General features: G+C 43.9%; 1 protein-coding gene across 1 annotated transcript in view; it reads left to right on the forward strand.

Moving 5' to 3' along the window:
• Positions 1-15,670, forward strand: part of CDK5RAP2 (CDK5 regulatory subunit associated protein 2) — a 144,501-nt gene that overhangs the window by 37,178 nt on the left and 91,653 nt on the right. Inside the window, exons 12-13 of the mRNA XM_033138209.1 lie at positions 1,776-1,994; positions 14,795-14,979. Coding sequence (XP_032994100.1) covers positions 1,776-1,994; positions 14,795-14,979 — 404 coding nt within the window. The remainder of the gene's footprint in view (positions 1-1,775; positions 1,995-14,794; positions 14,980-15,670) is intronic.

Genomic DNA, 15,670 nt, shown 5'->3' on the forward strand with positions numbered 1-15,670 from the left:
CATTCTGAGCTTTAGCCAGCCTGACTTTTCCCCTGCAACTATTGGCTACTCCTGTATACTCCTCCTTTGTGATTTACCCTTTCTTCTATTTCTTATACATCCCCTTCTTAACTCTCAGCTCATCTGTAAGCTCCTTATGCAGCCACACTGGTTTCCTTAGATGCCTCCCACTTTTCTTTCTTGCATTTGGGCCTTCAATATTTCTCCTTTAAGAAACTCCCATCCTTCTTGGACTCCCTTCTCTTTGACCATGGGGTCACACCCAGTAGCTCCTTCAGCTTTTTGAAACTGGCCTTCTTAAAGTCCAGAGTGTGTATCCGACTACGCTCAGTTTTCCCTCGCCTATGTATCCTGAAACCCAGGAGAACATGATCACTACCTCCCAAGTTTCCAAAGCACTTCCACTTCATCGATCAGTTCTTCCCTGTTGGTGAGGACCACGTCCAAGATAGATGATCCCCTTGTTAGTTCTTCCACCTTCTGGGAAATGAAATGGTTAGTGAGGCCATGGAGGCATTTGTCAGACCTTACAGACTTGGCAGAGTTGGAGTCCCAACAGATATCAGGGAAGTTAAAGTCCCCCATGAAATCTATTTATTGCTGATGGGCTTTTATTTATTGCCAATGGGCTATTTATTGCTGATGGGCCTTTGGAATGGGTAAGATTAGTTAATAAATTTGTTAAATCACTGTTGCTAGAAGCTCTGACTGGATTTTTGCTTATCCCTCACTGTTGGCTAATGTGCTTTCTTTTGACAGACCAGGGCAGAATCATTTCCTGGATTACCCCAGCAGGGGCCCAGTTGGGTCCCTCAGCAGTGGGTCTTAGTAACCTCCCTAGGTAGACGTTTAACTACCGGTATGCTTTTATGGATTATAGGAATGATTTTTTTTTGAAGAATCCAAGGCTTGCATATTACTCTGTGGTAGCCAATCTCTGTGTGGGGTGTACCACTTCAGAATGCAGTTGAGGGGTGGTGGGCTTGTATGATAGAATGCCTCCCTATAAAAATATTCTCTGCATGCAGAAAGCTAGCACATTTGAGGAAAGACAGCCCTGGAATTTTCCCTCCTTGATATATATAGGGCTCTATTCAACTCTGTTATACTCAAAGTATGTCCATTTAAATTAGTGAACCTATTGTTAATGATGTCGTTCAGTTGGTTTACTCTGAGTACAAGTAGCATTGAATACCACTTAGTTTTCTATGTGTAGCGTTTTTTTTTCTTTATGGAGCAGTATTCAGCTATGTGAAACCTTTCTGAAGTAGTACAGCCTCAACACGTCAACCAGTTTGGTGTGGCAGAGGCCTGTGTTCAGTGGCTTAAGAATGTGCCATCCAGAGTTTCCTCCACAGAACTAAAGAAGCTGGAAGAGTAGGTTTCATTAATTCTAAATAGACCATCTTCTCCTTTTCCTTAGCCTAATAGCTCACAGTTGTGAGGCTAGACATAAACAGAAAGCCCACCTGCAAGTTTTTGTTGTATAGTAGAAACTTGTCTGATGCTAAAATTACTTGCCCTAGGTGAGCAGCTAATAATAAGCCTGCCTTTAGAAGTCTTAATATGTTCCTGAAAGTCTGTTCTACAAGCTTCATTTGGAGAATATTTGTGGCTAGGCTTTTTCGCAAAACAGTTTGGGCAACTGAACTTGTCTTGCATTTGTGACGTGAAAACTATGTTGATGTAGAGCTGTGAAAGGCATCAAAATAAAAGAGAAAGTTGTCTTCTACGTTGCATGACTTGTGCTAACTGAGGTCACTGCTTTTTTCTAGGGTGTTGAAGATCCTCAGACTCTCTTGATGGAAAAAGAAAGTCTCCTGGCAGATTTGCGTTCTGAAAACCTGACCAAAGATATAGAGAACCATAATCTTCAAAGGAAAGTTAAGAAGACCGAACAAGAGTTGGATGATTTGAATATTGAGAAAGAGACATTGGTAAAGGAACTAGAAGAGGCTCAGCTACAGAAAAGTAGAAGTGACAAAGCCATTAATGTTAGTATTCAATTTTCCCTGTGTTTAAGAAGTGCAGTTAAAAATAGTGTGCATAATTTGTAACTTCCTAAACATGAATATGAGTTGAGAGCAGGGAGAACTCACAGGAACTCACTGGCACCTCTCAGATGGGCACCATTGCCATTCTAAGAGAACGAGGGAGGAGTTCATGGTGAGTTCCAGCACCTCTTTTTCTCGAAAGATAGCACTGTGTGTGTATGAAATAAAAATCACATTAAAAGGATACTGCCACCTCTACTTTGGAGATAAAAGGTAGTCCTCTTGCAACCCCTCCCAGACTATCTGGCTTGCATGACTTCTGCTTACTCATTGTACCCACACAAATAGAACCTGTAACAAAATGTTGAAGTTTGTAGTCTTCTGTTGAGAGCCAGTGTGGTGTAGTGGTTAAGAGCGGTAGACTCGTAATCTGGGGAACCGGGTTTGCGTCTCCGCTCCTCCACATGCAGCTGCAGGGTGACCTTGGGCTAGTCACACTTCCTTGAAGTTTCTCAGCCCCACACACCTCACAGAATGTTTGTTGTGGGGGAGGAATGGAAAGGAGAATGTTAGCCGCTTTGAGACTCCTTCGGGCAGTGATAAAGCGGGGTATCAAATCCAAACTCTTCTTCTTCTTCTGTTCTGGCTGCTTCAATCCATTTCACTCCCTGCCCACTACACATGGGTCTAACAATTACTCTAATGTGAGTGGAAGTGAACTTTCCTTACCTCCTCAGTTACAGTAGACGCTCGTGTTGCGAATGCGATCCATGCGGGAGGCGCGTTCGCAACTCGCAGCATCCGTAACCCGCAGTGCCGCATCTGCATGCGCGGGGTGCGACTTGCTGCTTTTGTGCATGCGCAAAGCGCTGAACCCAGAAGTAATCCGTTCCGGTACTTCCAGGTTCAGCATGTTCATATCCTGTGATGAATGCAACCCGCAGTGAATGCAACCCGAGGTATGACTCTATTTTTCATCCAGCCCTGTTTCCTTCTTGTATCAGAGTTGGACTAGAGGAGAAAAGTTTGAGTAATTGAGCCTTGAGAGGTGATATGGGAGGGAATTCAAGTACTCTCACTTGTTTTCTTGTTAAAATGAACATACCATATATGTGACCTGGTCCAAAAGTGGCTAATGTATGTGGTGTCAGATCTGGTTTAGCCCGTCATTCCCCTCAAGGCCAGTTGTAATATTACTTAAAGCCAGCAGAGGGATCTCTTTGTCCACAGATCCAAGGCATCTCCCCCTCTCTGCCATAATCCACTTATATATGATAACTGAATTACAGATGCAGTCTCTTGTCTGCTGGTTCTCTGATTCTCCACCCCACTATGGGGTGAACGTCTGAGACACCATCGAGACAGCCTCTACCATTAAGACAGGAGTTGGCTACGATGGAAAGTTTATCATAGTCTGAAGATAATTTTCAGTGTCTGTAATTACCATAGTCTGCATATCTGTTTTGCCATCATAGCAGGCACCAAACTATAGTGGTTTGAATGTGTTATTCCTTATTTTAAAAATGGTTCTCTTAAATGTGAAAAAAACTTTGAGCTACCCTTTAAAAATCATTATGGTTTTTGTATGTGGAAAAAAGATAATAAGAATATGAACATAGGGCTTCCAACTATGCCTTTTTTTTTGAGGAATAGACTATTGCTGGTGATATTAGCCTATGTAATGACATGACATCGGGACACACTGTAGGTTTTGTGGGTTTGTCTTTTTGGGGCTGTGTGTGATTAAGTTTGTGTGCTTAATTGTTCCTTATTTGTTTGTGTGCTTGTTTTCTAGGGCTTCCGCCTCTGGGAATTGTGGGACTATCCAGGCTTGTGTGTGTGTTTGTTTCTGGCTGTTTGTTTCTGGCTGTGTGTGATTAAGTTGGTTTGTGATTAAGACTAGCTGTGGGCGGAGCTAGTCAGTGCCTGGAGGGCAGCAGTTGAGGAGGGAGCACAAGGTGAGCTGAGCTTCAGGGACACACTGTAGGTTTTGTGGGTTTGTCTTTTTGGGGCTGTGTGTGATTAAGTTTGTGTGCTTAATTGTTCCTTATTTGTTTGTGTGCTTGTTTTCTAGGGCTTCCGCCTCTGGGAATTGTGGGACTATCCAGGCTTGTGTGTGTGTTTGTTTCTGGCTGTTTGTTTCTGGCTGTGTGTGATTAAGTTGGTTTGTGATTAAGACTAGCTGTGGGCGGAGCTAGTCAGTGCCTGGAGGGCAGCAGTTGAGGAGGGAGCACAAGGTGAGCTGAGCTTCAGGGACACACTGTAGGTTTTGTGGGTTTGTCTTTTTGGGGCTGTGTGTGATTAAGTTTGTGTGCTTAATTGTTCCTTATTTGTTTGTGTGCTTGTTTTCTAGGGCTTCCGCCTCTGGGAATTGTGGGACTATCCAGGCTTGTGTGTGTGTTTGTTTCTGGCTGTTTGTTTCTGGCTGTGTGTGATTAAGTTGGTTTGTGATTAAGACTAGCTGTGGGCGGAGCTAGTCAGTGCCTGGAGGGCAGCAGTTGAGGAGGGAGCACAAGGTGAGCTGAGCTTCAGGGACACACTGTAGGTTTTGTGGGTTTGTCTTTTTGGGGCTGTGTGTGATTAAGTTTGTGTGCTTAATTGTTCCTTATTTGTTTGTGTGCTTGTTTTCTAGGGCTTCCGCCTCTGGGAATTGTGGGACTATCCAGGCTTGTGTGTGTGTTTGTTTCTGGCTGTTTGTTTCTGGCTGTGTGTGATTAAGTTGGTTTGTGATTAAGACTAGCTGTGGGCGGAGCTAGTCAGTGCCTGGAGGGCAGCAGTTGAGGAGGGAGCACAAGGGCTTCCGCCTCTGGGAATTGTGGGACTATCCAGGCTTGTGTGTGTGTTTGTTTCTGGCTGTTTGTTTCTGGCTGTGTGTGATTAAGTTGGTTTGTGATTAAGACTAGCTGTGGGCGGAGCTAGTCAGTGCCTGGAGGGCAGCAGTTGAGGAGGGAGCACAAGGTGAGCTGAGCTTCAGGGACACACTGTAGGTTTTGTGGGTTTGTCTTTTTGGGGCTGTGTGTGATTAAGTTTGTGTGCTTAATTGTTCCTTATTTGTTTGTGTGCTTGTTTTCTAGGGCTTCCGCCTCTGGGAATTGTGGGACTATCCAGGCTTGTGTGTGTGTTTGTTTCTGGCTGTTTGTTTCTGGCTGTGTGTGATTAAGTTGGTTTGTGATTAAGACTAGCTGTGGGCGGAGCTAGTCAGTGCCTGGAGGGCAGCAGTTGAGGAGGGAGCACAAGGTGAGCTGAGCTTCAGGGACACACTGTAGGTTTTGTGGGTTTGTCTTTTTGGGGCTGTGTGTGATTAAGTTTGTGTGCTTAATTGTTCCTTATTTGTTTGTGTGCTTGTTTTCTAGGGCTTCCGCCTCTGGGAATTGTGGGACTATCCAGGCTTGTGTGTGTGTTTGTTTCTGGCTGTTTGTTTCTGGCTGTGTGTGATTAAGTTGGTTTGTGATTAAGACTAGCTGTGGGCGGAGCTAGTCAGTGCCTGGAGGGCAGCGGCGCGCGCCTATCGGCGCGCGCAGTTTGACCCATCCTTTAGATAAAGGGTAACTGGTCTCAAGCGTTTATTGGGGCAGTCCTAGGTTTCCTTTTTGTCCTGACTTAAAGCTTTTCAGGATGGAGGGTGAGGGGACAACCGTAGTCACCTGCAATTCCTGCGCAATGTTTGTCTTCTTGCCAAAGGATGTAGGCAGCTACACCTGCAGCAATTGCAAGTTGGTTGCCCTACTAGAAGACAAGGTCCAGCAACTTGAGGCCCGTATATCTACACTTCAGAATATTAAGGAACTGGAGCTTTTCATGGATACAGCAGAGCACACTGTCTGCACCAAGGGGGAGTCAGGGCACATCCCTGAGGAGGAGGACAGTTCCCCAACACAGGAGCCAGATGTATGGAGGAACGTGACTCAAAGAAGTAGAAAGCCCAGGGATGGCTCTGAGTGTTTGGAGCTACGCAATCGTTTTGATGTGCTCTCCCTTGGCATGGAGGATGAAGAACAGACTTCATTTGAGGACCTCTCCCTCATCACAGTTGATGAGGAATATGAAGACGAGCAGCACAGTCAGTCCTCCGGGATTGTGCAAAAGACTTTGGAAGGGACTGCACATGGAAGAATCCCAACCAAGCCTAAGAGGAGGCGTGTAGTGGTGATAGGGGATTCCTTACTGAGGGGTACAGAAGCGGTGATCTGTGGGCCTGACAAGATGTCTCGAGAGGTGTGCTGTCTCCCCGGGGCCAAGATCCAAGATGTAACAGAGCAGCTGCAAGGAATCATAAAACCCACTGACAAATACCCCTTCCTTTTGGTCCATGTGGGAACCAATGACACTGCAAGCCACAGCCTCCAGAAGATCAAAAGTGATTATGAGGCTCTGGGCAGGAAGTTGAAGCAATTAAATGCACAAATCGTCATCTCATCTGTCCTCCCAGTTGAACGGCGTGGTCCAGGGAGAGAGAGAAAAATAGGGGAAGTGAACACCTGGCTTCGCAAATGGTGCCAGCAGGAACGGTTTGGATTCTTAGATCACGGTCTGAAGTTTCTTGAAGATGGACTTCTGGCAAGAGATGGGCTGCACCTCACAAAGGTTGGGAGGAATGTTTTCGCCAACAATCTCAAAAACCTCATCAGGAGGGCTTTAAACTAACTTATGTGGGGGAGGGAGATAGTGGTCCTGAAGGTAGGAGTCTATCAAGTGCTGAAGATGATCATCCAAATGTCAAGAACCAAATGGAGCAAACAGCATGCAGACCTAGTAGTGGGAAGGAAAAATCCTTAAATAAGAGACTAGGGGGAATGATCAATGGTCTTCAATGTCTGTATACTAATGCACAGAGCATGGGAAATAAACAAGATGAACTTGAGCTCTTGGTACACCAAACTAAATATGACATAATAGGCATCACTGAAACCTGGTGGGATGAGTCTCATGATTGGAATGTAGTAATAGAGGGATACAATCTATTTCAGAGAAATAGACCAAACAGGAAAGGAGGAGGGGTGGCATTATATGTCAGGGATGTGTATACCTGTGAAGAGATCCAGGATTTAAAACTTCAAAGCCAAACTGAGAGTATCTGGGTCAAAATTAAGGGAGAGAAAAATAACAGTGATCTCATTGTGGGAGTTTACTACAGATCGCCAAGCCAAACTGAGGACACAGATGATGCTTTCCTGGAACAGATGACCAAGTATTCAAAAGGAAGTGAGATAGTAGTAATGGGGGATTTCAACTATCCTGATATTTGTTGGATGTCAAACTCAGCCAAGAGCACAAGGTCAAACAGATTCCTCACTGGCCTTGCAGACAATTTCATTGTCCAGAAAGTGGGAGAAGCAACAAGAGGATCAGCCATTTTAGATCTGGTCTTAACCAATAGTGATGACTTGGTAAGTGGGGTAGAAGTGGCAGGATCATTAGGTGGGAGTGATCATGCTCTTCTAGAGTTTATTATACAGCGGAAAGGAGCAACCAAGCATACTAAGACTCAAATTCTAGACTTTAAGAAAGCTGACTTCAGAAAATTTAGGGAAATGCTGGGAGTGATCCCATGGTCAGTAATACTAAAAGGGAAGGGAGTTCATGATGGATGGGAGTTTGTTAAAAGGGAGATATTAAAAGCACAACTTCAAGCAGTACCAATGAGACGAAAACATGGAAGGTGCCTAAAGAAGCCAGGGTGGCTATCTAAAGAACTTTTAACTGATTTAAGATTTAAAAGGGATATGTACAAAAAATGGAAAAAGGGGGAAGTCACCAGAGAGGAATTCAAACAAATAGCCAGCAAGTGTAGAGACAAAGTCAGAAAAGCTAAAGCACAGAATGAACTCAGGCTTGCTAGAGAGGTTAAAAGCAATAAAAAGGGCTTTTATGGGTATGTCCGTAGCAAAAGGAAGAACAATGAAACAGTGGGGTCACTTAGAGGAGAAGATGGTGACATACGAACAGGAGACAGAGAAAGGGCAGAACTCCTCAATGCCTTCTTTGCCTCAGTCTTCTCAAAAAAAGAAAACAATGCCCAACCTGAAGAATATGGGGCAGATGATTCAGCAGGGGAAACACAGCCCAGAATAAGTAAGGAGGTAATACAAGAATACTTGGCTAGTTTAGATGTATTCAAGTCTCCAGGGCCAGATGAACTACATCCAAGAGTATTAAAAGAACTAGCAGAGGTGATTTCAGAACCACTGGCAGTAATCTTTGAGAATTCCTGGAGAACTGGGGAAGTACCGGCAGACTGGAGGAGGGCAAATGTTGTCCCTATTTTCAAAAAGGGGGAAAGAAAAGACCCAAACAATTACCGCCCAGTCAGCCTGACATCAATACCAGGAAAGATTCTAGAGCAGATCATTAAGCAAACGGTCTGTGAGCACCTAGAAAGGAACGCTGTGATCACTAAAAGTCAGCATGGGTTTCTGAAAAATAAGTCATGTCAGACCAATCTGATCTCATTTTTTGACAGAATTACAAGCCTGGTAGATGAAGGGAATGCTGTGGATGTAGCCTATCTTGATTTCAGCAAGGCCTTTGACAAGGTGCCCCATGATATTCTCGTAAAGAAGCTGGTAAAATGCGGACTAGACAATGCTACCATTCAGTGGATTTGTAACTGGCTGACTGACCGAACCCAAAGGGTACTCATTAATGGCTCCTCTTCATCCTGGAGAGAAGTGACTAGTGGGGTGCCACAGGGTTCTGTCTTGGGCCCAGTCTTATTCAACATCTTCATCAATGACTTGGATGATGGGCTTGAAGGTATCCTGATCAAGTTTGCAGATGACACCAAATTAGGAGGGGTGGCTAATACCCCAGAGGACAGGATCACACTTCAAAATGACCTTAACAGACTAGAGAACTGGGCCAAAGCAAACAAGATGAATTTTAACAGGGAGAAATGTAAAGTACTACACTTGGGCAAAAAAAATGAAAGACACAAATACAGGATGGGTGACACCTGGCTTGAGAGCAGTACATGTGAAAAGGATCTAGGAGTCTTGGTAGACCATAAACTTGACATGAGTCAACAGTGTGATGCAGCAGCTAAAAAAGCCAATGCAATTCTGGGCTGCATCAATAGGAGTATAGCATCTAGATCAAGGGAAGTAATAGTACCACTATATTCTGCTCTGGTCAGACCTCACCTGGAATACTGTGTACAGTTCTGGGCACCACAGTTCAAGAAGGATACTGACAAGCTGGAACGTGTCCAGAGGAGGGCAACCAAAATGGTCAAAGGCCTGGAAACGATGCCTTATGAGGAACGGCTTAGGGAGCTGGGTATGTTTAGCCTGGAGAAGAGAAGGTTAAGGGGTGATCTGATAGCCATGTTCAAATATATAAAAGGATGTCATATAGAGGAGGGAGAAAGGTTGTTTTCTGCTGCTCCAGAGAAGCGGACACGGGGCAATGGATTCAAACTACAAGAAAGAAGATTCCACCTAAACATTAGGAAGAACTTCCTGACAGTAAGAGCTGTTCGACAGTGGAATTTGCTGCCAAGGAGTGTGGTGGAGTCTCCTTCTTTGGAGGTCTTTAAGCAGAGGCTTGACAGCCATCTGTCAGGCATGCTTTGATGGTGTTTCCTGCTTGGCAGGGGGTTGGACTGGATGGCCCTTGTGGTCTCTTCCAACTCTATGATTCTATGATTCTATGATTCTATGATTCTAGTGTGCTATTTTTTTGCTTAGTTCCTCACCAGTGCTGGCATGTTCACTGCTGCCTTAGGAGCATAGGTAGTTGCTGTGCACTGAATCATACCACTGGCCCACCTAACTCAGTACTGTCTGCACTGACAGGCAGCTGCTCTCCAGGATTTTAGGCTGGATTTGTTATTGTGTGTAAGGGCTGGGTGCAGATTTGCCCAGCAGAATTATTTGTACCTACCTTGGCTTGAGCTAGAGTTTTCAAAATTTGTATTCAACTGATGTACATTTGTACTGTGGACATGCTGGCTGCATTTGCATGTCACAGTAGACCATGGTTTAGTACAGGGGTGAGTGACCTTCAGCTCAAGGGCCACATTCTCTCATAGGCATCCTTTGGCGGGGTGCATTCCAGTGCTAGGCATGGCTAGGTGCAAAAGTAGGCAGAGCAACAGATGTGACTCTTTACCTTTGTGCAGGAAGTTACATTCCAGGCATGCACAAGCCAGAGATTTATACACACCTCCATCCGTCCACCTACACCTCTATCCATCCAAGTAAGCAAGGTGCGTTGTCACATTTCAAGGACATATTTTGGCCAGGCAAAAGCACTTGAGGAGGACTTACACCTGAGATCTTACAGAATGCTGCCTGTCAGAGTAGACTACAGGTATACAGGACTAGATGGAGCAATGGTCTGATCCAAGGGTCAGCAAACTTTCAGCAGGGGGCCGGTCCACTGTCCCTCAGACCTTGTGGGGGGGCAGACTATATTTTTTTTGGGGGGGGAATTGAACCTATTCCTATGCCCCACAAATAACCCAGAGATGCATTTTAAATAAAAGGACACATTCAACTTATTAAAAACATGCTGATTCCTGGACCGTCCACAGGCCGAATTTAGAATGCGATTGGGCCGAATCCGGCCCCCCTAGCCTTAGTTTCCCTACCCATGGTCTGATCTATATAAAGCAATTTCATGTGACTGTTCCTTCTGCTTTTCCCAAGGATGACAAAAAGCCTGGAATGAGAGGATTAAGGAGTTATCTCTCAGGATTTCCACAAGGCTGAATTCATCATTATGCCACTTTATGACCTCTTAGCTCTTCCCACAGATGTTTGCTCAGAGGACCAAAGTCCTTGCTAAATGATCTGCAGCATCCTCAAAAATTGAAGCCTGATCATCTTTTAATGCGGCCTGCTGTATCAAACACCAGAGCCACTGCTGTGAGTTGAATGCATTTCACCGGAAGCCTGGATGTGAAAATGTTTGCCCATTGAACAGGCAGGCAGGAGTAAAGAGCACACGGCAATATTTTCCTTATTTGACAATTTGGAACCCATTTGAGGGCTGTGATGCAAAATCTCTGTGAACTAGCTCAGCCGCCCCTGTTCTATTAACATTAGGCAAAATGGTTGCTGTGCTGTGTTGCCAGCCCATAAAACTTCAGCAAAATGAACCGTGCCAGGTTTCCCCCCCCTCCTTTACATCCAATTCTGAATATAGAAGGGAAATCTGAGCTGCTGGCTGGGAAATTAAATGATCTCTAAAATAGAATCATTGTAGAATCAGTGGTCCTTACACATAGTTGGGTAGAAAAGAATGCCACACCGTTGCATATCCATGGGGAATCAGTGGGGAGCCGGCTGTGCAATTACCTGCTCCCACCCTTCTTACAGGTCCAAGCCAGCAGCTTCTCCTACTCCTTGTGCCACACTCACTTCAAGGGGGCAGGTGAGCAAGGAGGGAGGGGGAGGGCTCCATGGCAGAGGCAGTTTTAGGGTAGTGCAACTAGTGTGGTTGCACTGGGCGCCACGCCGTAGGAGGTGCCAAAACAATGCTATAGAGCAGAAATTTAAGAGCCCAAAGCCTCCCACTGTCCAGGGGTTGACAGTGGGTGCTCTGTTGAGGTATGGACCTTGGCAGGTGGTGACTCCTGAAGCTTTGATATAAGGCAGGAGTGAGGAACCTCAGGAACCAGGGTCAAATATAGCCCACCAGGCCCTTGAACACTGATGGTGTGTTTGCTTGTCTAGATGGGGGGTAGACAGGGGTGTATGGGTTGAAAATGGTGTACAAAAGAACAAAATGTAAATTTTTTGTTCCACTCACATTTGCCTCTGGCTCCACCAACCTCTGCCATGTGATCCCTGGAAGGTTGCCTGAAAAAAAACTTTGGCCCTTGAGCTAAAATATGCTTATCAGCCCATGGTATAAGGGAAGCAAAGCAGCCTGTAGCAAATCTCAGGAACTAAAAATGGAGGCTGCAGCAATCCATGGAAGACCACAGGCGAAAGAAGCAAAGGATAAAGCCAAGGGGAATGAAGTTGAAATGTGTTAGTTATGAGCCTAATTTGTTACGATTTTAAAGCTTTTAAATTTATGCTGTGTGTGTGTGTAAGTCTTGTGCTTGACTCTGATTCAGAGTCTTGACTGTGGCTGGATTTTGGAGTCATGACACTAATAGGCTACACAGTAAGCTTCATGGTGGGTTTTAACCTGATTTTTTCCTTTCAAAACCCAACAATATATAATTGCTATGTCACAGTAATATCCATTTTCTCTCCTTGGGCTGGGTTTGAAGGCGGATTAATATTATCTGTAGGAGATTGAACTAGAATGATCCTGAGCATATGGCTACTTTTGCACCTAAAAACTTGTTTCTGGCATCCAGTAAAGTAAAAAAATATTTTCAGAATTAAGGCCAGTTAATTAGTATTAAGGCCAGTTAATTAGCTCTACCCAGTTGTATTCTGTGTACTTGACTCAGTGCTGAGACTCTACTGTGCTGTATCTGTGGAGTGGATTGCAGGTTTTAGTGTGGTTTTTGCTTTTTGTTTTACTCCGAAGCAGTTAACATTTTGGGGCTTTGGGTGGATTTCACAGATGTTAGGAAATCGCCAGAGACGATGGAAGAAAATGGAGCCTTGAGGATGACACAAAGATCCTCTGGCAAAGTATTAAAAGAATTTAGCAGGAAACACAAGTGGACCTTTGAGGTACACACAGCAGAGCTTTAGTCTTTCTTTAAGCAAATCCCCAAATTCAGGAATTCTTCCAAGCCACTGAGTCTGCAACACATTCGCCAACAGCTGATTAATAATGTGCACCTACCAAATAACAGCTGATTTAATAAGGTGCATCTACCAGTAACCGTCCGTCATCTTTGATCAAATGGTTGGGAATAGACAATAAGTCATTGTGTTGGATCTATTATGTGGTGGTTGTCCCACCACCCCTGTCCTCAATCTTAAACTGAAAGGGTTGGGAGCTTAATATTTTAATTATTCATTCTTTTCCACCTTTTTCTATTTGACCAAGGGGGAGGACACCTGCTCTGACCTTCAGTCTGAATTCTTTTAAGAATGGCTTTCCCATTCATTTTCTAAATTCAGTCATTATTCATCACACAGCACTCCCTGGAAAAATGAGTTGTGGTGGTCAGGAGGTATTTGGCAGAAAGCATCTCTGATGGAGAATTCGCTCATTCTGTTTGTTGAGACATAGAGACCATTGGCTTTCTTTGTAAGTTTGAGTTGTTCCATTGGAACCTGGTCCCTGAAAAGAAAATACATTTCAGTTAAGATAACATAGTGTTTCATTAGTAGAAGGGATTCCAAAATCACTCAACTTGTTTAACCAAAAACCCAGGCTGTATAATTGGGATCAGTTAATTTTCTTTGTTTAGGAAGCTGCATTATGCCAAGTCAGATTGTTGGTCTATCTAGTTCAGTATTCTCTTTCAGGCAGGAAGTCTCTCCCACTGTTCCTGGAGATGCTGGGTACTGAACCTGGTGCGCTCTGCTTGCAAAGCAGATTGTCTATCACTGAACTATCAGCACTTTCCCCTTTGTTCCATGTATATCCCACTTTTTCTTCTATGAAGGATCTTGAAGCATATTGGTGTTCCCGTGTGGTCTTGTGTTCGGATAAAACTATAACACCAGAATTCATTCAAAATGCCTGCCCTGGTGAATGCCTCCAATGGCATGAAGCCAAGCACCTGGGCGATCTTCTTGATAGATAAGGATTGTACGTCAGCAGTGTAATGGCTACTAATTTTCATGGCTAAATATGATCTCATGTCAGTTGCTGTGGATCACAATGATGCTCATTGAAGGTTTGTCAATTAGGACTGAATGGTACACTGCCCAGCCAATCACCCTCTACCTTCAGCTATTCCTCCTTCTTACAGCTGGTCCAGGAACGGTAGTGACTGTCAGCCTCCTGCTTTTCAGTGTTTCCCTTTGTAAATCTCAGTTGGTGGGAATAAACCCAGAGTTAATTAACTGCATTTATTATTAGCTTTAACTTCACAAGTCAGTTGATCCATCTCCATCTACTGTTGACCTCCCTGCCTTTTGCCCTATTAGTCCCAATGAACATCAGTCTCTGTTTGTGCTGCTCTTGCATTCATGTCCTGCTTCTGGACATTTGGTATTTGGTTGGTTACTGAGAACAATTCTAGAGCATACAGGTGTTTGGTTCTGAATCTGATTCTTATGTTTTTCTGCAGTGGAAAATAATAGGTGTGAATTCAGATTGGGGAAATAAAGAGTTTACTTTAAAACATATATAAATTATGTTTAACGCTTCTTGTTTCGATGTCTTCCAAAATACAAGGGGCTGCTGCAACAAACTAATTTCTACTCAGAGTAGACCCAATAAAATTATTGGACCTAACTTAGTAACGAGCATTAATTTCAGTGGGTCTACTATGAGTAGAACTAACATTGTTTAAAAGCTTGAGAGTAATTGTGATGTATTGGTTACAATATCAGACTAGGACTTGGGAGACCAGGGTTCAAATCTCCACTTATTCATGAAGCTCACTGGGTGACCCTGGGCCAGTCAGTCTCTATAAGCCAAGCGTACCTTACAGCATTGTTGTGAAGATAATATGTGAGGGGGAGAAACATGCACACCACCTTGAGCTTGGAGCAAAAGTAGAGTATAAATGGGATAAATGAATGGAAAAAAAATCTTTAGAATGTCTAGGAATGTAAAACAGTAAAAAGTTAACCCTAACTTGAGCTGTTACTTGAAAGGATTTCATCTTTATTTTAGCTCACAGTTGTTGTTGTTGTTTTGTTTTGTTTTTCTTTTTTTTACTTGATTCACTTATGTCTTCTCTTCCCCATGTTCTCTTTCTTGATTAGGACCTTAGAAACCAGCTAGAGAAATTTCACGATGAAATGGCTGACAAAGAAAAGGCCCTTGAGCTTCATTACAGTGTTCTCTTGAGTGATGGCAATCAGAAATTGCAGAGCCAGGAATTAGTCATCACACACCTCACAGCCAGGATTGCTCAGAAGGATGAGTTACTACAGGTAGGAATATTGGAGCAAAACTGAAGTGCGGGATTTTGTACAAGAGGTGTTTAAAATGTTTACATTTGCTCCCTGTTCTTTTTACCATATGTTCTGTTTTAGTTCACAACTTTTGATGAGAGTTGTGGCATGTTTCACAAAGTCTCTTGTTGCAATAGTGGGGAATGGGTTGCTGTGTAGATGCTGTTAGACCCCAGCTCCTATCAGCCCTGCCTGTATGGCCAGTTGTCAGAGATGATGGGAGTTGTAGTCAAGCAGCATCTGGAGAGTTACGGTGGGTTTCTTTCGGATAGGGACAAAATACAGGAGAGATGCTGGTGTTCACATTCACATTTTCATGTGCTCTGAGGTGGCTTAAGAAAATTCCCATAAATCTGCTATCTTCTCTTTTCACTTCTGTACTTCTATTTTCACAGTTGGATGGAGAACTGCAATTGTCTGGTCCTTCCAATCACTACGCAAACTATATTTGTGTAATTGCATTAAAGGTGCTTAAAATGTGTTGGAAAGGAAGGGTCATAGTCAGTACTTTCCCCCCAAGAAAAATAGGTGCATGAGCACTATGAAGTTGTTAAGTAAGTTGCCTGGCGACTGGGCAGCTTTGAAAGATGCCGGTTTGACAATAGCCACATTCATCGCCCACAGAGGTGCTAAAAACTATGGCAAGCTGTTTGCCAGGCTCAGAGGTTTTCAACCTTTTTGAGT

Source organism: Lacerta agilis, chromosome Z (genome assembly GCF_009819535.1).
Source record: "Lacerta agilis isolate rLacAgi1 chromosome Z, rLacAgi1.pri, whole genome shotgun sequence".
NCBI lineage: Eukaryota > Metazoa > Chordata > Lepidosauria > Squamata > Lacertidae > Lacerta > Lacerta agilis.